This window comes from Scyliorhinus canicula, chromosome 6 (assembly GCF_902713615.1).
Source record: "Scyliorhinus canicula chromosome 6, sScyCan1.1, whole genome shotgun sequence".
Taxonomy (NCBI): domain Eukaryota; kingdom Metazoa; phylum Chordata; class Chondrichthyes; order Carcharhiniformes; family Scyliorhinidae; genus Scyliorhinus; species Scyliorhinus canicula.
The window spans coordinates 151,101,614-151,127,459 of record NC_052151.1 but is presented as its reverse complement, the minus strand read 5'-3'; the positions used below and the strand labels follow the sequence as shown (position 1 = coordinate 151,127,459).

At 44.8% G+C, this 25,846-nt stretch overlaps 1 protein-coding gene across 1 annotated transcript in view; it reads left to right on the top strand.

Moving 5' to 3' along the window:
- asap2a (ArfGAP with SH3 domain, ankyrin repeat and PH domain 2a) overlaps positions 1–25,846 on the top strand; it is a 211,872-nt gene that overhangs the window by 182,506 nt on the left and 3,520 nt on the right. The window contains 5 exon segments of the mRNA XM_038800288.1: positions 5,546–5,704; positions 17,534–17,726; positions 19,097–19,164; positions 22,311–22,417; positions 23,351–23,473. Of these exon segments, the coding sequence (XP_038656216.1) occupies positions 5,546–5,704; positions 17,534–17,726; positions 19,097–19,164; positions 22,311–22,417; positions 23,351–23,473 (650 nt within the window).

Here is a 25,846-nt window from a genome sequence, read left to right as displayed (position 1 = left end):
ATTTATAAACCTCCACCGGTAACACATCCAGGACTGGGGCCTTGCCTGCCTGCATCAGCCCTATACTCTCCATCATCTCTGTCAATCCAATGGGGGCCACCTGCCCCTCCACCAGGTCCTCATCAATCTTGGGAAACTTCAACCCATCCAGAAACCACCGCATCACCCCCCTCTTTTGGCCCTGGTGAAATGTGGAGATGAGTTGTTTACAGATCCCATTCTCTGTTGGTTTTGGACCATCCTTAAATCATGATGTGTGAATTTCTCAAGTGGCTATGAGATTCCTTCACACAGGTGTATATTATGGACGGCACAGTAGGTAGCATTGTCGCTTCACAATTCCAGAGTCCCAGGTTCGATTCCCGGCTTGGGTTAATGTCTGTGTGGAGTCTGCACATTCTCCCCATGTCTGCGTGGGTTTCCTCTGGATGCTCCAGTTTCCTCCCACAAGTCCCAAAAGACGTGCTGTTAGGTGAATTGGACATTCTGAATTCTCCCTCTGTGAACCCGAGCAGGTGCCGGAATGTTGCGACTACTGCCTGTGGCGATCCTAGTCTGAAAACGCCTGATCTCGGAATGTGGCGACACAGTAACTTCATTGCAGTGTTAATGTAAACCTACTTGTGACAATAACATTTTAAAAAATTAAATCAGGTATTAGCCACAGGCTGTATGGTTTATGCAGTTGAAATGCCAAAGTCACATCATATGCTGCAACTATCTTAACTTTTCTGTTCACCTTTTTAAAAATGTAACTTAAAATTTCATAATATCTCCATGCATATATTGAGTTTGACACTACCTATAGCAGATGCCTGTGTCTATGATTGTAGTGATAGGAGTAACCACTGCACAATTCTTGTAGAAACTAAGTCTGGTTTCACACTGAGGACATCCTTCATTTTGTGGTTTGGCTATGCCTGCTAAATAGGATAGATTCAGAATAGATTCAGATCTTGCAGTGCAGAACCGAGCATCCATGAGGTGCCATCAGCAACAGTAGGATTGTATTCAACCATAATCTGTAAACTCATGGCCCGGTATGGAATTCGGTGTACTGTTTCCGCCAGGCCAGGGACCAATCCAGGTTGAATGAGGAATGTAGGAGAACATACCAGACAGCGCACAAGACATACCTACAAATAAAGTTCCAACCTGATGTACCTACAGCACAGGACTACATACATGCTAAACAGCTGTCATAGCATGCTGTAATCAATAGTTAAGTGATCTCACAATAGCTGTAGTACTGAAGATTGTGATTCAGAACCAGCTATACCTTAGTCAAGCTGTTCCAATGCAGCTACAATACTGACATCTACCCAACAATGAGAAAATTTGTCCAACTACGTTCTGCCACAAAAAACAGGACAGAGCCAAGTCGACCAATCACCAGCCAATCTGTCTACTTTCAATAATCAACAAAGTCTTGGATAGTGCGATCAAGCGACACATACTCAGCAATGACCTGGTGACTGAAACTCAGTTTGGATTCTGCCAAGGGCATTCAGCTCCTAACCTCATTACAACTTTGGTCCAAGCATAGATAAAATGGTCGAATTCCAGAGGTAGGGTGATTTCCCTTGACATCATTTGATTAAGTTTGGCAATAAGGAGCCCTAGCAAAATCAGTCAATGGGAGTCAATCATCATAGTGACCTAGGCCTTCCTATCTCCAAATGTTTCACCAATAAACCTCCCTCTGACATAAAGTCATAAGTGGGTATTTTCACTGATGTTTACAGTGTTTAGGAGTATTTGCAACTCAACCAAGGCAGGCCAGCAACACGGTTCAATTACTGTACCAGCCTCCCCACACAGGTGCCGGAATGTGGTGACTAGGGGCTTTAACAGTAACTTCATTGAAGCCTACTCGTCACAATAAGCGATTTTCATTTCATTTTCATTTTCAGTCTGTGCCCACATGCAGTAAGACTTGGACAACATTCTGATGGAGTGAAGAGGTTTTACAAAATAGCTTTGGCTTTATCCTTGTATTATGTTTTGTGCAGTAAATATGCTAGGGACCATGGCATTGCTACATTATTAATTGCTATTGAAGATGGAAAGTCAAATCAGCTGCACTAGTTGTGACAAAGCTCTAAGTTCTAGTTTGGTTTCGTAAACTTTTCTGACTCAAACTTAATTTTGTCAATAAGTTTAACCAAATTCTGCAGCCAAAGAATTTGTACATTCTACGTAATGTTACTGAGTGGTCGAGACATTGTTATGTCTAAATAAAACCATAGCAATCTCTGGATTTCAAAAACATGCAAGTTTAAAGTTGCTGAAACAACAAGTTTGAAGTCTTTGGTAAACCAGAACAGTTTAATTACTTTCGAAATGAAAAGCATCTGTAAATTCTGGAAATTGAAATAGAGGAAATAAGAAAGTACGGAGCAAATCCCACAGTATGTTGAAAATTGGTGACCATTTTGAGTCTACAGCATAAACAGCCTCTTCACGGTTAAAATTCACTTGTGGGGAGAAAAGAAGGTTGCAAGTAGAAAGCCATGATAGCCTGGCTTCTGTTACAGTAGCAAGTAATGGACTTAGTTATCTGAGTGTTAGATGGATGTGAAGACTGCTGGATGTTTACCAGTAAATCATGCCAAGTAAATTTGAAAACCTTCACAACTTTATGACCAATACTGACGGAGGTTAACTGTAGCTTCATCGTTAATATACTCTGTTTGGCATGAGGCAATTGTGTGTGGAATTGTGGCAATAATTTTATCTGCCTCCAGATGATTTGCTGTGTAATCTAAAGTTAAAAAGGCATACTTCTTTAAAGGTACAATGTTCAATATCTATCAGTACAGCCTTTCATTGAAACTTGGTCCAAAACTTTCCATTGAATACAGAACAGACATCACAGTTTTGAAATTTGTAAATTTGCAAAGAGAATAATGATCGAGTATCTGTCTCTGAAAGATCTCTGGTGTTCAGTGAAAATCTTGTGACCTTAGATAAACTAGGACCAATCTACTTTGGTGAACCAGTACAAGTCTGAGTGGGCTGAAGCACAATAATACTTTTTTTTTTGTATAGTGCTATAAATGTAGTAAAACATCTCGAGGTCCTTCGCAGGACTGTTATTTAATATAATTTGACACTGAGCCACACGAGATATAAGAGCAAGTGCCAAGTAGATAGGTTTTAAGGGGAGTCTTAAAGGAGGAAGGAGGGATAAAGAGGAGGAGAGGTTTCTGGAGGAAATTCCAAACCTTGGGGTCTCAGCAGCTGAAAATATGACTGCCAAGGATGGAGCATTTAAAATCAAGAATACACATGGAGCCAGCATTGGATGAATGCAGGTATCTCAGTTGTAGTGCTGGAAAAGATTACAAAGAAAGGGAAGAGTCAGGCATACTGGATTTGACAACAAATTTAAATTTTTAAATCAAAGCATTGACTGGGAAAAATTCTATGTCAGTAAGCACATGGGTAAAAGGACCTGGTGCGCATTAGAACACAAGCAGTGAAGAGTCTTGGGTGAACTTGGTTTTCTGTTTGATGGAAAATGTTAGGTGTACATTTGAATAGTTGGAAAGGGGTAACAAAGACACAGCAGAGGCTTCCAGCAGTAGATGAACTGAGGCAAGGGCTGACTTGGGACGATGTTAATAAAGTTGGAAATACGTGATCTTAATGGAGGTGTGGAAATGTGGCCAGAATCTCATTTCAGTGTCAAATATGGCTTACGGTTGCAAATAGTCTAGTTCAGCTTTACATTGTTAATAGAGAGACGGTTGCAGTCAGTGCCTAAGGAACAGAATGTGTGGAGGAGATCAAATAGTTGGATGATGGGATGCTGAACCATGACAAAGGTTGCAGACAGATCACTAAAGATGAGGAGGGATGTATGACCACAATCTCAATCACATAGGATGTAATTTGTGATAATTGAAAGCCATTTTGTTACTGTTCCAGGGATAGAAACCTGGTTTAAGGGATTCAAACAAGGAGTTCTGGGAAGGATGAGCATGATTCTAGAAGGCGACAACATAAGGCCTTGGGGAGCAAAGGGAGGTTGGAGATGGGGAAGTAGTTTGCAAGGACAGAACTTTCAACAATTTTCTTTATGGTCAGCAGTTTAATAGGAATAGGGTCGAGGGAGCATCAGGTATGTCTTGATGGCAAGCTGAAGTCTCCGAGTGCAAGAAAGGAGAAAACAGGATAAAGATGGAAGTTCAGAGTTAGAACAAGAGGGAGTCTCGTAGTACTCTCATTTCTGAATCAGAGTAAGCAAGGTCATCTAGTCAACAGTCTCAACCAACCAACACCACCAAAATAAGATAAATTGGTCATTTGTTTCTTAGTTGTTTGTGTTACGAAGCTGTGTGCTACGTGGCCAATGCTACATGACAAAATAACCACATGATAATCAATCTTTATTGTCACAAGGAGGCTTACATTAACACTGCAATGAAGTTACTGTGAAAATCCTCTAGTTGCCTGTTCGGGTACATGGAGGGAGAATTCAGAATGTCCAAATTACCTAACAGCACCCGGAAGAAATCCATGCAGATACTGGGAGAACATGCAGACTCTGCACAGACTGACCGAAGCCAGGAATCGAACCTGGGACCCTGGCGCTGTGAAGCAACAGTGCCAACCACTGTGCTACCGTGCCGCCCCGTTGTTTGTAAGATGCTTTCGGACATCCTAAGATATGAACGAACGTCTTGTGACGCAGTGATAACCACAAGCTCTGGGCCATGGGCTCTTTCTGCACTTCAGGACTTCATGGTCACTGAAGATGCGTTCATAATTTGGTCAAACTGGTTGAATAGTAAATCCTTCCAATACGCCTGATGATAGGCAGTAAGAGCGAAAGTTTCCTGGGCAGCCAGATTGCAGAAGGCAATGGCAAACCACTGTAGTACTTTGCCAAGCATAATCATGGATCAATCCAGTGGAAGTCCATGGTCATACTTGGGGCATGGTACCTGGGGAGGAGGTATGATAAGGTTCTATGTAATACAAGTAATTTATCACCTTAAAAATCTTTCAAAACCTACAGAAAATAGTATTTGGAGACTGGTCCAGTGGCACAAACCTTTTGAAGAAAAACAGTACAAAAGGGATAAGAAATTGTCGATGCGTTCATCACAGCTCAATGTGCTACCAATGATGGAAAAGACTTGAGAATTTTGTTTTCAAGAATGCTGCCAAGATAAGCACATGATTAAATGAGGAAGGTTGCCTAGGTGTGATTAAAACTTAAAAGAGCTAGTCCGTTTTCATTTTCACAACTAGTGGAATTATGTAGTGTAAATATTGATAAACGAATAATAAATTTCCTGAGGCAGATGGCATTTCTGGTATCATTGTGCAATCGAGAGATGGAACCTGCGTAATTTAGGTGCCTAACTGCATATTTTATAAATTGTGGTCAGATTTACTATGTTGGTACAGAAAGTAATTTTATTTGCAAGAAAGATTTTGATGAAATTTAGCGGTTCATAAAATTTTACAGCAAAGGTTGAAAGCGTGATATGTTACGCAACCTGTGTCTAATTTGCCTGCATTTTGACTGTAGTCCAATGTTCAGTTCCTGGTGTTCAAACAATCGCTTCAGCTGGTGTTTGGAAGCCTGCATCACTTGGAATGGAAACAGTAAGCAGACAACGGTCTGCTTCAGACCCACCAAACCTTCATCCACCCGTACCTCCAGTCCGAGTCACATCAGCAACAGCAAGTATGTGTTTGATTATTCACCTCAAATGTATTGGTCAATCCTGTCTTTTTATTTTCGTTCTTATGCAGGCACTCAATTTGTAGTTAATTAAAATAAATTTTTGTTTTCCTTTTTTCTTAATCTCACTATTTCTACTGATTGGATTTTGTTTATTGTCACGTGTACCGAGTGAAAATAATTTTTCTGCGTGCAGCTCAACAGATCATTAAGTACATGAAAAGAAAAGAAAATACATAATAGGGCAACACAAGGTACACAATGTAACTACATAACACCGGCATCAGATGAAGCATACAGGGGTGTAGTGTTAATCAGGTCAGCCCATAAGAGGGTCCTTTAGGAGTCTGGGAACAGCGGGGAAGAAGCTACTTGAGTCTGTTCGTGCGTGTTCTCAGACTTTTGTATCTCCTGCCCGATGGAAGAAGTTGGAAGAATGAGTAAGCTGGGTGGGAGGGGTCTTTGATTATGCTGCCCGCTTTCCCCAGGGAGCGGGAGGTGTAGATGGAGTCAATGGATGGGATGCAGGTTCGTGTGATGGACTAGGCTGTGTTCACGACTCTCTGAAGTTTCTTGCAGTCTTGGGCTGAGCAGTTGCCATACCAGGCTGTGATACAGCCAGATGGGATGCTTTCTATGGTGCATCTGTAAAAGTTGGTAAGAGTTAATGTGGACATGCCAAATTTCCTTAGTTTCCTGAGGAAGTATAGGCTCTGTTGAGCTTTCTTGGTGGTAGCGTCGACGTGGGTAGACCAGGACAGATTTTTGGTGATGTGTATCCCTAGGAATTTGACGCTGCTAACCATCTCCACTTTGGCCCCGTTGATGCTGACTGGGGTGTGTACAGTACTTTGCTTCCTGAAGTCAATGGCCAGCTCTTTAATTATATAAACGTGTTTGATTGAATCTTGAATTTGACAGTATGGTTCCTGGGAAGATGGTATGTGGACAAATAAGAGCTGAATGGAAGGGAGCCCATCTTAATACTAGATTTTTTAAAAAGCAGTATCACAGCCTAGATGTATTTGCTTTCTTGTTGCCTACATTTGTATGTTTTGTATGGAAAGGAGTGCCTTCTTAGCCATGGAGCGTGCATTGTAATTACGTTTGTCAGCTGAAAGCTTTGGTGAGTTTAAATTACGGTTACTTTTTCTCAAGCACTTGCCACAAATCAAATGCAATGCCTCACACACCCCCACAACCCAAAGTTGTGCAGGGTAGGCGGATTGGTCACACTAAATTGTCCTTAATTGGGGAAAAAATAACTGGGAACTTTAAATTTATTTTTAAAAAGGGAAAAAAAAATTAAAAGATTAGATACAGATAAATGTCATGCACTTTTACAGGTTGCAGTTTTCTCCATCTCTGATTTGCGATCTTCGATTTTCCACATGGCAGGTCTGGTCTGTTCTATGAAAGTGAGGGTCTTACAAAGTGAAGGGTTTACAGCAGGCTCTTTTAGTTGAATGTCTGGAATGTTTGTTCACAGGAAACCTTTAAACTGGAACAGGTGATGTATTCTGGCTTCATGGTGCCTTGCGGTTTGTTTTGTAGTCTGGTTCATACATTGGCTATGCTGGTGCTTCTGATGATTTTGGAACTGTCTGCAGAGCACCTAGCTGATTTTAAACAAAGGAAACATGGCTGTTTCCTCGTGCCTTTTCGTAAGTTCAATGTGTTTTCCAAGTAAGGTGTGCTGCTCATGTAGATTCCACATATTGTGTTGTGGATTTCAGTCTCTGAGGGTTTGAGACAATGGGCGAAATTTTCCACCTTGCGCCACCAGTAGCGGAGTTTCCGATGAGGCGGAAAACCCTGTGGTAGCGAAGAAAACCATTTCCAATGCTATGGTCCTCTGCTGGTGTCGTGATCGATGGTTTGCGCCAGTGGGAGGATACAAATGGGTCGTTAAGCACAATATTCTCTGGGCCCAAATGATTCTTCAGTTCCTCTGGACCGAGAATCACATGGGCAACGAGATGCAGCAAGAACGGGCGCGGGAACAGAAAATGGCGGCCGGCTCGGATCAGACAGCGTGGGCCCAGTGGTTGCGGGAACAGCAGGAGTCCCTTAGAAGTTGCTTTGCTGACCTGAAAACGGATATTGCTGGCTCAAATGAAGGCCTCAATGGAGAAAGTGATTGAGACCCAGAAAATGCAGGAGAAGGTGATCAAGGCGTTTGATAAAAAGGTCTCAGATAATGAAAATGAGATACTGGATCTGGCCATCAAGGTGGAGGCACATGACTCCCTACATAAGAGGTGGCAGGAGAGGCTGGAAGACCTTGAAAACAGGTCCAGGAGGCAAAACCTGCGCATTCTGGGGCTATCTGAGGGTGCGGAGGGGTCAGGCGCGAGCACATTCGTGACCACGTTACTGGGGACCCTGATTGGGTCAGGAGCATTCCCTCGGCCTCTGGAACTGGATGGGGCGCATTGAGTCCTTGCAAGGAAGTCCAAAACAAATGAACCGCAGAGGGCCATGGTGGTACGGTTCCACCGCTTCTTAGATAAAGAACGAGTCCTGCAACGGGCTAAAAAGGAGCGGAGCAGCAGGTGGGAGAACAGCGTAATTCACATCTACCAGGACTTGGGAGCAGAACTGGCCAAGAGGCGCGCTGGATTCAAACGGGCTAAGGCGGCTCTCCACAGCAAAGGGGTGAAGTTTGGGCTGTTGCATCCGGCGAGGCTGTGGGTCACATATCAAGATCGCCACCATTACTTTGATGCACCAGACGAGGCATGGAACTTTATCAAGCAAGAAAAGTTGAACTCAACCTAAGGGACAGCCACACTGAGATGTTACTCTGATGGGGCTGGTAACTGCCGAGTAGCCGGACCAGAGCGACATTATGTTGTTCCCACTTATTTTTGTTTGTTTCCTGTGCCTTCGGCCATGTTTCCGGCTTTTCTAGAGCTCGACTGCAGGGGTTTGTTGTTTGTTTTGTGGGGCGATGGGGGCGGGAAATGTTCTTTGGGGGCTGTTGAAGCAGATAAGCTGGGGTTTCCACAGGGAGGGAGGGGCCCGGAAAAACGAGGCATCTGAATAATTGGAGACAGAGGCGGGAGCGGCCGGGGTCAGCATGGGTCAGCTGACTCACAGAAGCGTAATGGGGGAGAGCCAGTGTCAAGCAGGTGCTTGACTTGGGGGTTTGGGATCACGGGGCTCAGGTGGTGCTAGTGAACGTTAACGCCCCGAACTGGGACAATGTGGAATTTATGAGATGCACGCTGGGTAAAATTCCGGACTTAGACTCACACAATCTGATTGTGGGGGGTGATTTCAACAGAGTCATAGACCTTGTATTGGACCGGTCAAACCCCAGGTCGGGGAAGCGACCAGCGGTGGCTAATGATCTGAGGGGATTCATGGAACAGGTGGGGGAGGCGTAGACCCGTGGAGATTCGCCCGACCGAACAGAAGGAGTTCTCTTTCTTTTCCCATGTCCACAAGGTCTACTCCCATATAGATTTATTTGTGATGAGCAGGGCGCTAATCCCTAGGGTGGAGGGGACAGAATATTCGGCCATTGCAGGCTCCGATCATGCTCCACACTGGGTGGATTTGCGTCTGGGTGTGAAGAGAGGTCACCCCCCACTATGGAGGCTAGATGTGGGGCTGCAAGCAGATGACGAGGTTTGTGGGCGGATAAGGAGGAACATTAAAAACTACCTGGAAACTAATGATAAGGGGAAGGTAGCGGCGTCCACAGTGTGGGAGGCCCTGAAGGCAGTTATCAGAGGGGAGTTGATCTCTATCAGATCCCATAGAGAGAATAAAGAAAGAGCGGAAAGAGAAAGGCTAGTTGAGGAGATACTCAGAGTAGACAGGAGTTACGCGGAGACCCCCCATGACGGGCCTACTGAAAGATTGGCGGAGGCTGCAGGTGGAATTCGACCTGCTGACCACGGGGAAGGAGGTAGCACAGCTGAGGAAGGGGCTGTCTACGAGTACGGGGAGAAAGCGAGTAGAATGCTGGCGCACCAACTTCGCAAGAGGGAGGCAGCCAAGGAAACTGGGGAAATACGGGATAAGGAGGGCAACACAGTCATGGACCCAGGAGGAGTGAATAAAGTTTTTAGGGCGTTCTACAGTAAATTGTATGAGTCAGAGCCCATGCCGGGAGGGGAGGGGATGAAGCAATTCATGGACCAACTGAGGTTTCCAAAGGTGGAAGAGGATCTGGTGGGGGGACTGGGGGCCTAAATAGAGCTGGCGGAGATGGTAAAGAGTTTAGGGAACATGCAGTCGGGCAAGGCCCCGGGGCCAGATGGCTACCCTGTAGAATTCTACAAGAAATTTTCAGAATTGCTATGCCCACTCCTACTAAGGACCTTTAATGAGGCCAAAGAGAGGGGGATCATCCCCCAACAATGTCACAGACTTCGATTTCACTCATCCTCATAGGAGAGAAAGACCAGCTACAGTGTGGATCTTGTAGACCGATATCGCTCCTGAACGTAGACGCCAAACTGCTGGCCAAGATCTTGGCTGCTAGAATTGAGGACTCTGTTCCTGGGGTGATAGAGGAGGATCAGACAGGCTTCGTTAAGGGCAGGCAATTGAACTCTAATGTACAGAGGCTCCTAAACATCATCATGATGCCCTCGAGGGAGGGGAGGCAGAAGTAGTGACGACGATGGACGCAGAGAAAGCCTTTGACCGGGTGGAATGGGAGTACTTGTGGAAGGCGCGAAGAAGGTTCGGGTTCGTTGAGGGGTTCATAGGTTGGGTCCAGCTACTCTACCAGGCCCCCGTAGCAAGTGTGTGCACGAACAGGGTGAGGTCGGAATACTTTAGGCTCCACCCAGGGGATGAGACAGGGGTGCCCCTCTCCCTGTTACTATTCGCTCTTGCGATAGAGCCGCTGGCTATAGCCCTGCGGACTTCAAGGAACTGGCGGGGGCTGGTTCGGGGGGAGAGGAGCATTGGTCTCGCTTTAGCAGGATGATCTGCTCCTGTACATCTTGGACCCACTAGAGGGGATGAGGGGGGTCATGCAGATTCTGAGGGACTTGGCAATTTCTCGGGATACAAACTAATCGAGAAGAAAAGCAAGATGTTGGTGATCCAAGCTAAGGGGCAGGAAAAGAGACTGGGAGAGCTTCCGCTGAAGATGGTCGAGAAGAGCTTTCGGTACCTAGGGATACAGGTGGCTCGAAAGTGGGATGCCCTCCACAAGCAAAATCTATCTCGGCTGGTAGAGCAGATGGAGGGGAACTTCAAAAGGTGGGACATGCTCCCGCTATCTTTAGCGGGGAGGGTGCAGACTGTCAAGATGACGGTCCTTCCCAGATTTCTGTTCGTCTTCCAGTGCCTTCCCATCCTCATCTCTAAGTCCTTCTTTAAGTGGGTGAACAAGATCATCTCTGGATTTATATGGGCAAATAAGACCCCTCAAGTAAAGAGACTGTATCTAGAGCGCAGTCGAGGAGGGGGTGGGCTGGCGCTGCCGAACTTTTGCAGCTACTATTGGGCGGCTAACATAGCCATGATTAGGAAATGGGTATCGGGGGAGGGGTCGACGTGGGAGTGGTTAGAGGCGGCCTCATGCAAAGGTACCAGCCTAGGGGCACTTGAAACGGCACCTCTGCCGTTCTCGCCGGCCCGCTACTCCTCCAGTCCGGTGGTGATGGCGGCATTAAAGATCTGGGTCAGTGGAGAAGGCACAGGGGGGTGGAGGGAGCCTCAGTCTGGACCCTGATACGCAACAATCATAGATTTGTCCCGGGCAAGATAGACGGAAGGTTTAAAAGCTGGCATAGGGCAGGCATTAAAAGGATGGGGGACCTGTTTATAGACGGGAACTTTCCCAGCCTGAAAGCCCTGGAGGAGAAATTCAGTTTGCCCCCTGGAAATGCTTTCAGATACCTTCAAGTACGCGCCTTTCTTAAAAAACAGGTGGTGTAATTTCCGCTGCTACCCACACACAGGATACAGGATAGGGTGGTCTCTGGCACCTGGGTAGGGGAGGGGAAGGTTTCGGACATCTACCAGGAACTTCAGGAGGCGGAGGAAGTCCCAGTGGAGGGACGCAAGGGCAAATGGGAGGTGGAGCTAGGCGGGGAGCTGGATGCGGGCCTGTGGGCGGATGCCCTAAACAGGGTCAATTCCTCCTCATCATGTGCCAGGCTTAGCTTAATCCAGTTTAAGGTGGTCCACCGGGCGCACATGATGGCAACCAGGATGAGCAAGTTCTTTGGGGTTGAGGATAAATGTGAGAGGTGTGCGGGAAGCCCTGCAGATCATGTCCATATGTTCTGGGCATGCCCGGCTCTTAAGGGATTCTGGCAGGGATTTGCTACGGCAATGTCCAAGATCTTGGACATGTGGGTGGTGCTGAGTCCAGAGATAGCGATCTTTGGTGTGTCAGCCAATCCGGGAGTTCAGGAAGCAAAAGAGGCCGCCGTACTGACCTTTGCCTCCCTGGTAGCCCGGAGACGGATCCTTTTAATGTGGAGGGACTCGAAGCCCCCGAGTGTAGAGACCTGGGTTAGTGACATGGCTGGGTTTCTCAGTCTCGAGAAAATAAAGTTTGCCTTGAGAGGGTCCATGGCGGGGTTCTCTCGGGGGTGGCAGCCGTTCCTCGACTTTCTAGAAAACTTTTTTTTTATTTTGTTATGTCAATGGTTGCGCAGTTATGCAAAAAATTATATTTTTGACAAAAATTTTGAATAAAAATAATTTTTTAAAGAAATAAAAGTCCTTAGATTTGTAGGTCCCCCTCAATTTAGCTGGATATACTATGCCACACTGCACCTTGCTGATGCACAGTGCCTTCTTCACCCGGCTGAAGGCAGCCCGCCTCCTCGCCAGCACCACCGTAAAGTCCTGGTATATGCGTATACCAGCTCCAGCCCACTGCACCACCAGCTTCTGCTTTGCCCAGCACAGGACCTTCTCCTTCACCATGTACCTATGGAAACACACAGTTACTACTCTTGGTGGCTCACTCGCCTTTGCTATAGGCCTCCATGACCAATGAGCCCAATCCAGTTCATATCGGGAGGGATCGTCCCCCTCCCCCAATAGTTCCGCCAATATCGTGGCAGAGTACTCCGTCAGCTTCGGGCCTTCCACCCCTTCGGGCAGACCCACGATCCTCAGATTCTGCCACCTGGATCTGTTTTCCAGATCTTCCATTTTGGCTCGCAGACCCTTGTTGGTCTCTGTCACCTTCCGCAACTCCTTCCCCATCGAGGTGAGTTGATCACTGTGCTTCGATAATACCTCTTCCACTTCCTTCAGTGTCTCACCTTGCTCCTGTACCTCTGTCGCTGCGCTTGACACCACCGCCCACACCGGGGCAATCGCCTCCTCCACCGGCACTTTCAATACCGCCCCCATCTCCTTCTTCATCGCTTCCATGTGCTTTATGAACTGTTTTACCAAGTTCCATAACCATCACTTTGGTCATTTGTTCTGCTGTGAGCGATGTGGCCTGCCCTGGTGCTCCAGCCTCCGCTTTCCTTACAGTTCCTGCGCTGACTTTTCCACTCACTGGCGGACTTTCATTAACCCTCTTTTTCACGCCTGTTTTTTTCCCATGCTTGGACATTTCTCCTCCCTATGCCTTCTTACAGCTTTTTCAGCCTCCATTGCCCCTGGGACCGGGCGTTAAAACCACAAAATTTCTATTCCCGAGCGGGAGCCCTCCAGTGTGCGGCTGCCTCCCGCCTGCCGTCATCGGAAACGCTTTCATTGGCAGGTTTAGGACCACTTCAAACAGAGTTACGTGCTGGCAATTTCCAACTGACCACTTCAAAGTCACTCGAGCGTGGAGATGATTGGAAAGTACTTTTCATTTTGGTGGTCCAGGATCTGTCAATGATAACTTGATGTTTATAAACATTGCGGTAATTCCTTCCATCTCTCTTCTGGGGCAAGGGGGGGGGGGGGGGGGGGGGGGGGGGTCTGTAGGAGGGAGTGGTCTCTCTGGGTCCCTTTATATAGGGGGCTCTCTGGGTCTGGGTCCCTTTATTAGGGGTCTCTAGTGGGGATATAGAAGTCAGGGTGGGGGGCTGAATTGCACAGCTGTTTGGAGGGGGGGGGGGGTGGGGGGGGGGGGGGGGGGGGGGGGGAAGAGAGAGAGGGCAGTAGGTGGCCAGCTTTTGGACCTCGTTATCGGGCCGCCTGCTAAATTGGTGGCCCTAGAGCAGGATTCCCTAGGGAATTCCTTGCAGTCCTTGCTATGCATAAATTTGCATGACGAAGGATTGGGAATTGCTTCCTCATTTGCGCACCCACCAGCAGAAGGGCAAATCAGGTGCAACTCATCTCCAGCGGGAGAACAAACCGAGAATTTCGCTCAATGTCGTTATTTTAGAATGAACCATTCAAGTCTGATACTTTTTTGATTGATTTCAGGGAGGGTATTGACTTACATCAGATTGGAATATTCTTTGATTCCCTCTTGAGATGGGGACTGGTTTTAATGGGCAGAAGTAGTCAGCTAACCTTGGGTGGGCATTTTTCCAAACTTTTTTCCAGTTTTTAAAGACCTAAAATTAGTTTGAAGTTGAGAATAATTTTGCTGGTGCTGGGAATGATGAGGCTCCGACCACAAGTAAACAACGTTGAATTTTGATTACCTTTTTTTTACATGCTTTCTCTGAAGCAGGAGAAAATACACCTACATTCTGCACACATTTTGTAATCTAATACTTCTACACTTCATAATGGTCATCTCCTTTTTCTTAAAATACAAAATTATATATTACCTGGTAGGGTTCATTAATATCTGAAGGTTTCGGGGACTAACAACAATCGACATGTGTTTCTCAATCCCTTTTGCAGTTAGTGCAAGTTGACGCTGGCTGCCGGGGAGCAGTCAGGTTTCTGCTTCAAAGCATGCCGTATGTAAATCGTTATGTTACTTGTTGCCTTGCAAGTTCTGAACCCTTTAATGCTCGATTCCACAAACTTTAGGTTTGACAACTTAAATTCTGATTGATTGATGATTCTTGCTTCTGGGATGATGGTGTGTGGTATATTTTTTCAAAAAATCTCTTCGAGGTGTGTGACTTTTCCCATTGTACCTTGTCGTCAGTGGATTTGGAAGCTGAACTGTTGGGTTTAGGTGGATTTAGGGTTTGAACCGGGTCCTGTGGTTATTTGGTGGCCAATGCCCCTTTAACTGCACTTGTACCTTCTTTGTGCCTTTCACAAATGTTGTTCATTCTACAGTGGATTTCGCTTTAACTTGGAGATGGGTTTGTCCCCAGTCTGCCTCATGCCTTCTGGGATCCTAGTCTGGCTAGCTTCCACTGCACTTCCCTCTGACATTTCTCCCTCATTTGCTGTCTGCTGGTCTGTGAACTTTCTCTGTCCCTAATTAAATCCTTCAATTAGTTGTCTGATAAGCAGACCCTTGGCCTAACCTTGCCTCGGCCTCTACAGATTCTACTTGCCTGATTTTGTCATCTTCAGTTCCTACGATTTCACTTTGACCCCCTTTACCTTAATAGCCTCTGACCTAGCCTCTGCAGGCTTCTGGTTTTCCTGTTTCCTTGATCCTTATTTGCCCTATTGCCTTCCTGTAGAATCTTGGGGACTTTTTCAGCTCTCCCAGATGAGCATTCCACTGTCATTTCCTCGCAATAAATCTACATCCTCTCCCCCCCCCAAATATGTGTATTCTTGGAACAACTCCGAACGTCACAACGCTGATGACTAACTGATGTTGTAAGTTTATTTTTAATAGTGGAACCTTCAAACCCTAACTGTGTTTTGCATTTGGGTGACATCTCGGCAACCGTCGCCATATCAGTGTTTGAAGACCCCCCCCCCCCCCCCCGTATCTCTAAAAATGTTTTTTTTCTCCAAGTTTGTGATGCCAAAAGAATCATTTTTCCCTTTGTGCCGGAAACCTTGACAGGTCTGCTGCTACATTTGTGTCTAGGCTCGGTCCCTTCAAGGCTACTTATATGATTCTGTCTGTAGCTCCCCTGGTTGGTCTTTTGGGGAACAAGCTTTCTTTGCTGTGTCTGGTCTTTCCACTTTGGAAACACACAAGGAGGGGCCTGGCTGGTCTCCCTTCAATGCCGCTCTGATTAAAAGTTGAGGATCGCTCTACCTTGTCTTCTCTACTCTCCTTTCCTTTTGAGTCTATTTCTGATCCCACTTCCTCTAACTTATCTCTCCCTAGCCGGTTAACAGATCCAAATTTGTTTTGGGTTAGAAGTTTATAGGTTAGTTTGTAGTTATCAGCCGTAATAGCTGCTTTTCTGAGTTTTGAAACCCTTTGTTCCTCTGGTAAGTTTTAAAGTTGTATGGAAGGCAAATTTTGAACTCCAGCAGTAGGATTTCTCTTAACAACTTGTAGGTGAGGTCAGATTTTTGGAGCTCACACCAACCAGTCAAATGGTAGCTAATTCATGGAAGGTTTCTATGGATTTTTTACTCAAGTTTCAGAATTGTTGGTGATACATCTCCAGTCTGAATTCATTGACACTTACAACTGTAGCCTTCGTTCATAATTGGCAGACTGTCAGCAGTAACAGGGAATAGATCATGCAGGCTTTCCCCTTTAATTGACTTTGCATCAGGAGACTTGTCCTGACTTCCCAGGCCACTTCAATTGATCTATCAGCTTCTCGAAGGCTGAAGATTTCCCTGTCCCCATTTCAAACTCGGCACTCGTCGTGAATACTTTAAGAAATTACAACTTCACGGCGCTGAGGTCCCAGGTTCGAAAAATGAGGTACCCAAAAATGTGCAGAGTAGGTGGATTGGCCACGCTAAATTGCCCCTTAATTGGAAAAAATAATTGGGTAATCTAAATTTAAAAAAAAAAGAAATTACAACTTGTTTCAGAGCTAGGGTTATTTGAAATACCAGTGTGTCCCCCGCCCTTCAACTAGATAAAGTTAAGTTCTCCCAGGCTGTTACAATCTGTCTTAGTTTCTTATCTTCTTTTCATACCTGTAATTATTTCTCCAGTTTCCCTAGCTGGAAAGCTCTCCTTCACCCCTCCCTCTTAGAATTGCCACCTGCTTGTGTTCTTTCTCTTTTCCTGGAATTCTCACGCTAGTCGCTGCTCTTCCATGGTGAATTTCTGCTATGGTAACCTGGTTTGTTTCGGGTTCCAGATCCTCTACCTGTTCTGTATCTGAAACGCGGCCATGATATTCAGCCAGCATATTTAATACCTTGGGCTTCTGATTTGTATGCCATATATTAATTTTTACCTGCTAAGCAATGTCTGTTAACTGTTCTATGGTTAAGTATGTTAATTTAGCCCAAGTTAATTCCTCCTGTTGCATTAATACTTAACATCAATGCCAGCTATCTTTATTTTTATTGTTAGTATTCATAAAGCTTACTGCTTTAATTCCTTTGTTTTGGTTTCAACAATATTGGCTATGACCATTTATTTTCTCTTCCAAATATCTTTTAAAGTCAGATTTGCTCCCATGGATTTAAATTATGGCAGCAGCACCCAATTCTGTTAAGTATTTGGTTACTATCCATAATCATTATGTTTTTATGGAAGGAAGTATGTTTTATCCTTGTAATGTACATTCCTATAAAATAATACAGCTGCAAGCTTGATGAGCTTAAAATAAAGAAGGTTATTTATTCTCACATTTACCCCAAATTAAACCCAACGTTTCACATACTCTGTCTCATTCATGCATCCACACACAAAGATTGGATACAAGCAAACAGAATGCAATTTTACAGATTACAGTTATTTTGGTGTCTGATTTACAATCCTCAGTCTTCCATGTGGCGGGAGCCTGGGAGTCTATCTTTAGCCAATGGAAAATAATAGTTGGGAGATGCAGAATATTCCAAAAGACCTTATTTTGCCGCTGCCTTATCTTTTAGACCCTTCACCACCAACTCCAGTAGCAAAGACGAGCAGCGTTATTGAAGCAATGAGTCTGCAGGTAAAACAACCACAAGCCCAACCGCAGCAGCAAGGTTCTCCGCAGCAAGCTGCTCAGAATAAAAAACCGCTGCCACCACCACTGCCTCCACAGCCACCACTTCGCATTTCACAGCAGAAATCAACAGCCAGGTAAAGATTTTCATTATCTGTAGCTTGTGAGTATAATTTTTCCAAGAGTACAGTCACTTGGTAGTACAGACCTTGAATGTTATGAAAAGAGAAACATGTTGCCAAAGCTTTTCATTTTGTACTCATCAAACGTATTTTTTTACATTTGTCCTGCTGAGTGCAAGACAAAAAACTTCGGCAGCATGTCTTTTTTTCAGTAATATTCAAGTACTGTAATCTTTATTTAGCTTCAATATTAACAGTGTACATTTATAACTAAAATATGGTGAATGGTACGAAGTTTGTTTTGACACGATAGCTGAATTGTCGTGGCCAAACTGTTGGTAATGTTTTAGAGTTGCATGAAAGGGTGTAAGATTTTTCTAGATGGATCGGCTCCAATAAACAAATAGTTTTCCTCATCTATAATTATCTCATGACCTCCATGTGAATTTTTTCATTGTTCCATTCTTGATTTGGACTGAATTTTCTTAATGGGCTGGAGTCCCCATGCCGGCGTAAAAACGCTGGCATTGCACTCCGGAGTTTCCTTAAAACAAGATAAACCGATTCACTTACCTTCAGGGGGCTGGCAGGGACCTGGAGTAATTCACGCAGCTTTAGCTACGGATACGGCCCCCCGCACATCCAGTTTCAAGTCGGCGCATGCGCTTCGCAGCGACCTCCAGCTGCCGCACCAAGCGCCATGGCGGACTCGGATGGTGGAGGCAGCTCCGAAGTGTAGGACCCCCCCCGATCGGCCGCATGCCCTTGCATTGGACCGCACGATGACCCCCGGCCGTCCACCAGGGCGGCCGCGGACTGAGTCCGCAGCTGCCATGCGCAGTTCTCGAGCGGCAATAGGTGGTTAGAACCACGCCATTGGGAACTCGGCCGGCTGGGAGCGGATAATCGTGGGCGGGCCTCTGGCAATGGCACCCCAGCTGCACAGAGTAATTCGTGAAAACGCCGATTCTCGGGTCCCGGGGAATCGCCGGATCGGCGCCGACCCCAATTTTTTTTTTCTCATTTGGATCAAAAGTCCATGGTAATTCGGACTGGAGAGTATATGGGAGCTAAAATTGGAAATTACAGACAGAAAAGAAATTATATTTTAGAGTTCTCAGTTATAGTGAATTTTGTTATTCTCAGTCATAACATATAATCTATAAATAACAATTTCTCCCTTTCTGATTCTAAGAATTTGGGGGAAAACAATGTCCAGCCATTTTGCTGGTATAAGGTCCCTAATTCCTCCACTTGAACACAGCTGTTTGAAGTAAAGTGGGTGGGGAAAATTGACCCTAAAGAATTACAGGAACTAACTAATGTATCACTGTGGAATACATTTTAATGCTAATTTTAGAACATCTTCTGTCATCTGTTCACAGTTCGGATCGAACATCTGCAGTTAAAAGAACATCTACAGTACCTGGATCTGTACAATCAATGCAGTCAGGTGAATGAACAATTCTTTAATCAGAAACTCAACATTGCTGATGGAGAATTCCATAATTGAAATCTAACTAGTGAAAGTAAAATACATGGTTAAAATTTTCTGTCTTTCAGTTATTTAAACTCCTTTTGTTTAGGGCATCTCAAAGTCTCTTTGTATCATTTTTATTCATTTTTTATGTCTGACTGATTAGCGCATGAACAAGGAAGCTGTAAATTAGTCTACCTCAGGCAGCACGGTGGCCTAGTGGTTAGCACAGCTGCCTCATGGCGCTGAGGTCCCAGGTTCAATCCCGGCTCTGGGTCACTGTCCGTGTGGAGTTTGCACATTCTCCCTGTATTTGCGTGGGTTTCGTCCCCACAACCCAAAAATGTGCTGGGTAGGTGGATTGACCGCGCTAAATTTCCCCTTAATCGGAAATTGGGTAGTCTAATTTTTTTTTTTTAATGTTGCATGTCCCCCTCACCACCATTCCCCATTCCCTTCCCCTGGCCTGACACCCATATTGGGTGCAATACCATCCATCTCCACCATCCCCCCACTTCTGTTTGGGAACCTTTGCCACAGCATATTGACTGTGTTTCTAGGATAGTTGATTTGACATTGCACTGTTCAGCTTACACTTAATTTTCCCCCCTCATAACATGAGCCCGCATCACAACACAACAAACAGAGTAATTCAATGATCAGACTAACTTATTAGTTTATTGAACCGCCGATCAAAGTATGTGCTGCTGCCTTTGCACACCAACACCCGAGGTCAGTGGCCCCCACAACCAAAAATGTGCAGAGTAGGCGGATTGGCCACGCTAAATTGCCCCCTTAATTGGAAAAAGTAATTGGATAATCTAAATTTATATAAAAGAAAATTAGTCTACCTCATGAGTGCAAGTATTTCCACATTTTCATAAATTTATTTAGAATTTTCTACAAGTTGAAAAAAAATAGCACCACTAATCTGTTGATATGAGTTGGAATGCTTGTTGCTTTACTGTATCTTGTAACAGTTATTTTTAAAAATATTTTTTAAATTCCTCTCTGGACTCTGGGAGGTGGCAGAGGACTGGAGAACAGCTAATGTGGTGCCACTATTTAAGAAAGGGTAATACAGACCAGTGAGTCTCACGTCAGTGGTAGGGAAACTATTGGATAAAATTCTGAAGGAGAATCTATATCTACTAAGAAAGGCAAAGTTTGATTAGGAATAGTCAACATGGCTTTGTCAGAGGGAGGTCATGCCTAACAGAATTGATTGACTTTTTTTAGGCATGTGACCAGGTGTGTAAATGAGGGTAGTGATGTTGATGTAGTTTAGATGGATTTCAGCAAAGCTTTTGACAAGATCCCACATGGGAGACTTGTATAAAGAAGGCAGATGCATATGGGATACAGGATAACTTGATACAGGATGTAGGAAACACAGGGTGATGATAGATGGCTGCTTTAGTGACTGGAAGCCACTGTCCAGCGGAGTACCACAGAGATCTGTGGTGGGCCCCCTATTGTTTGTCATCTATGTCGTTTATATAAATGACAATGTGGAGGGGTAGGATCAGTACGTTTGCTGATGACTCAAAGATTGTGCGGGTGGTTAACAGTGAAGTTGAGTGGCTCAGGTTACAGGAAGATACAGATGGGATGGTCAAATAGGCAAAAAAGTAAGTGGCAGATGGAATTTAACCCTGAAAAATGTGAGGTGTTACACTTTTGGAGGGAGTAATGTGAGAAGGATTTAATGAATGACCTGACACTGCGGAGTTTGAGGAACAAGGTGACCGTGGCATGTTTGTCCATAGATCCCTGAAGGTGGAAGGGCAGGTTAATAGGGTGGTGAAAAAGGCATATGGGATACTTGCCGTTATCAATTGAGGCATAGATTACAAAAGCAGGGAGGTCATGTTGGAGTTGCATAGAACTTTGGTGAGGCCACAGCTGGAGTACTGTGTGCAATTCAGTTCACCACATTATAGGGAGGATGTGATTGCACTGGAGGGGGTGCAGGGGCGATTTACTAGGAAGTTGCCTGGGATGGAACATTTAAGTTATGAAGAGAGGTTGAATAGGCTTGGATTCTTTTTGCTGGATCAGAAAAGATTGCGAGATGAGCTGATCGAGGTGTACAAGATTATGAGAGGCATGACAGGGTGGATAGGGAGCAACTATTCCCCTTAGTTGAAGGGTCAGTTACGAGGAAACACAAATTCAAGGTGAATGGCAGGAGGTTTAGAGGGATTTGAGGAAAAACCAGAGGATGGCAACGGTCTGGAATGCACGACCTGGGAGGATGGTAGAGTGGGTTGCCTTACATTCATTAAAATGTACCTGGATGAGCACTTGACACGTCATAACATAACTTGGCTATGGGCCAAGTGCTGGCAAATGGGATTAGATAGCCAGGTCAAGTGTTTTCCTGCATCGATGCAGACCTGATGGGCTGAAGGGCCTCTTCTGCACTGTATTATTCTGTGAAGTTCAAAGTTTCTATACCCTCCAATTTTATCACCATATTCCTTAAAGGTGATGGGTTATGCTTGGTTGGTGACGCATATGGAACCATGTCAAGTGCATGCTTATGTTCTGTATATGAGACCCGGTGGGAAAGTTGGCAGGCATTTCAACCATACTTTCAACCTAATTTAATATAGACATTTCACCCTAATTGAATCCATGCCCTGCAAATCCATGTATATAGCTTTGTGTAGCACTCTTACTTCTGAGTTGCATCATGGGTTTAAATCCTAAGCCACAGACTTGGAACAAATAACTAGGTTGATACTTCAATGCAGTACTGAGGGAGTGCACCACCGTGAAGCATTGTAATTCAGGTACGACGTTAAACTATTGTCTCAAATTGACATAAAAGATCCTCTAGCATTATTCAGTGAAGAACATGGAAGTTCTTCCAATGTTGTGGTCAATATTTATCCTCAACCAACACCTGAAAAATAGATAATCTAGTACTGATTTCTGTTTGTGGGATCTTTTCTGTGTGCAGACTGCCACGTTGTCCTACATTATGATATGTACTACACTGCAAACATAAATGTGAAACACTTTGGTACCCTGAGATTGTGAAAGGTGTTGTTTCAAAGTTATTTAAATTATTGTTTAACATTTCACTGAACGTTGATATTTGTTCACACTAATAGGAGATGCTTTCCAGGGGCCTGATGCCGCACCAAAAAAACCAGGGCATGCGCCTAATTCTGCCAATCTCAACAAAGCTCCTGCACCAATGCCACGAAAGTCTCAAATGGTATGGGCATATTGAACAACCACTAAAAATCTATTTGCTTCATTCTTTAAAATTTCAAAGATCTTTGGTTTCTTTAGAGTCAAACTTGCATTTTTAAAAGCATAATTAATTACCTTTTTAACTGCAGTATCAAATTAATTAGAGTAGACTTAACACTACACTTACCTGTCAGAGAAAATGGAATGGCTTATAAAACAGCACTCACTATTTTGTTTAAGAAACTTACTTAACATTCACACATACATGTCAATTTTGTCTTCTATCTCATTTTTAAAAAACTTTGCTTTACTTGTGTTCAGCCCATAGCGACTGTAATCAAGATTTTTAGTGTTAAACATATGCTACTTGAAATCTTGCTGAAAACCATCACTGACAATTGAAAGAATAGATTAGGGTTAGTGTGCAACGGGATATTTATTAGGAGAGGGAAATCTCAATTGAGAGTGTTCTTTTAAGTGGAGCTTTATATCGTCATGGAAGAAACCACCCTTACAAGTGTAAATTAAATCAACCCGCATTATTCTCCAGAGAAAAATGATACATCTAAGCCATGTCACAGAAGATGATGCAATTGACTGATACAGTCAGGCTAGATTAAAACTGATAAGTGGAGTGAGTGATTTCATTCAGTCCGTCAATGCAGAGCCGATAGATTGCTTATTGTATATGTTACATGCTTGTGTGGCAAACTCTCATAAACATTTGAAATATCCACCATTTTTGAAATTTGTATCATTGTGCATTCTCGAGTCATATAATCACAATTATTTGACATGTGTACAGACATAAATGTTTGCTTTAAGAATGTCCAATCTTAAAGATGTGTAATTTTCTTTAGGCAGTCATTTATTCAATTCAGTCTGGAACATTCATAATTTTATTTATATTTGTGGCCTGCTTCATTCTGTGATTCTTTGTTTTCTGTTATTTTAGTTGAAATCAAAACCAAGACGCGTGAAAGCAATTTATAACTGTAGTGCAGATAACCCCGATGAGCTCACTTTCTCAGAGGGTGAGATTATTATTGTTGATGGTGAGGAAGATCCAGAATGGTGGGTAAGTTGGTGTGCAAGATATTGATAACATTGTCAAGATTATGTTAAAGAATCATAAAATCACTTTCTGACACAGACAGTTCTTTGTCTTCTACCCTTCAAAATACCATAATGGTGAGATACCAGAGATTGTGCTGTATAATTCAGCCCAGTGTATAAGACAAGCCCATTTTCTTTGCGCTTAAAAACATGCGTTTACATGTACTCAGTGTAAAAGTCGACCCCCTCTTAAGCTACGGAATTCTGCACAGATGCAGTCTCAAAAATTGCAACCTCTGGATCGGATCCAGGTAGGAATATGTATATTGCCGGTTTTCGGGTTGGGCAATTCTATGTAGATCGGTCTGAGTTAGGTCAGGTTGACCAAGGGTTGCTTTGAGCATGGAGAAAGACCAGTGCATGGAGTTGCTAACTATCAGATCACCAATGCAGCACCTAACCGAACAAGCCAGTAAGTTACCATAGTCATCTAAGAAGAATTAAATTTGATGCATGGCAGTTTATAAAAATGTCCAGTTTTGGACATCTCCTGTTTCCAAATACTCTGATTAGAGACACTCTATGTGTAACTCTTTTGTCGCCAGTTTTTCACTCCAGAATGCATATTTCACTTCCCTTCTCCTGAAGGTTAGTACATGTAGAGGTGGACTTACAATGAAATACACAGTGCTACAATGCAGGGCCCCGGCCAACGGGGGAGCCCCAGATTGTGAGGTGACTGTATAAGTCCGTATCTGCTGCAAAGCCTTCAGCGAGGAGAGGAGCTGGCCAACGGTCGTCAAGGGGAGCAGAGGAACAACTCTCTATCTCCAGGCCAGGGCTGAAGAAAGGTGGACAAGCAAACAAAAAGGACAGAGGTCATCAGGCCAGATAGCCAGCAGCAGCCAGCCAGGAACACATGGAGTCGTCAAGGCCCGGCTAATCGAGCGACAGCCGAGAGGTGAGTAGAGCAGTATCGGGAGGTGTGAAGAAGACCAGGCAAGCTCCGCCATCGTGCCCCGGAGAATTTGGGAGCAGCGGTCAGCGGGAGGACTTGACCAGAGGCGATCCAGGCAGGGGTGAGAGTGAGGGGGCTGGACTAGGCAGCAACTGGACCAGGCGCTGAGGGAGAGAGCAGAGGCCAGGCCAGATAGCCAGCAGCGGTATCCAACCAGGAGCATATGTGGTCGTCTATGCTCGAGGCCCGGCCACCCGAGTGAGAGCCGAGCAGCAATCGGGAGGTGCAAAGAAGACCAGGCAAACGCCAACATCACGTCTCGGAATCGGGGAGCCGCAAGATGCCAGAGAGGCAACTTGACCAGAGCCGGAGGCCAGCCAGGCAGGGCTGAGATTGAGGGGGTTGGACTGGGCGGCGAGAGAGAGAGCAGTAGCCTGGCCGGATAGCCAGCAGCTAATTATCCAGCTAGGAGCACACGCAATTGTTGACGGTTGAGGGTCAAGGCACGACCACGCAAGTGAGAGCCGAGAGGCGAACAGAGCATAATCGGGAGGTGCAAAGAAAGCCAGGCAAGCCCCAGCGTTGTCTTGGCAGCAGTGGCTAGCGGGAGCGGGGAGACTCTACAAGAACCAGAGGCCAGCCAGGCAGCCGGGCTGAGTGTGAGAAGTCTGGGCTGGGAATTTGGGTTCCTGTGCTTTGCATTGTGTGAGGCGAGGGTGGGTGGGTGGGATCAGGAGGCCATTGAGGTCATTCAGGGCAGGATTCTGCATCATTGGGGGTGCCACAACACCAGGGGGCAGGACATGATATGGAGCCCCCGCAAAGAGGCGGTTTTAAACGCTCAAATGGTTAAAGATAGCTTTGTACAATTGATTCATTCAATAAGACATGTCACATTAATTTGATATGAATTAGCGGTGTTTTTTGTGTCACATTTCAAAATGCTGATTGTCTACACCAACAGTTCATGCTTTATACCCCGTATAAGTCAATCTCTTGTTTTTATTTTCGACGGATTTATGAAACCTTCAAAGATCGACTTATATGCCATGATCTACAGGGTAATTGCAAAATAAAATGCCGGTCTCACTTGCACTTCAGGAGTCTAATTTATCATCAAAACCTGATTAGAGTTTTCCCAATTTACGTGGGGGGCCAAAAAGGGAAATTGGGAGGGGGGAGGGGTCAGTAATTTGGAATTGAGATTAAGGGAGCAAGAGATGGGTCTCATAAACAAAATTAGCTTAGCAGGGGCATCAAGTGGGATTTAAAAAAATTAGAGAAAGAAATGCAAGTGGAGGGGCACTGTCTTTGGCCTAACAGGGAAGGAAATAGCAGCACGGATGGCCTCGATTGTAATGACAAAGTAGTCCAGAAACCACTTGTACTTGTTAGAGGTGAGGATGGAGGAGGCAGGAGAGAGGAGTTAAGAAGATG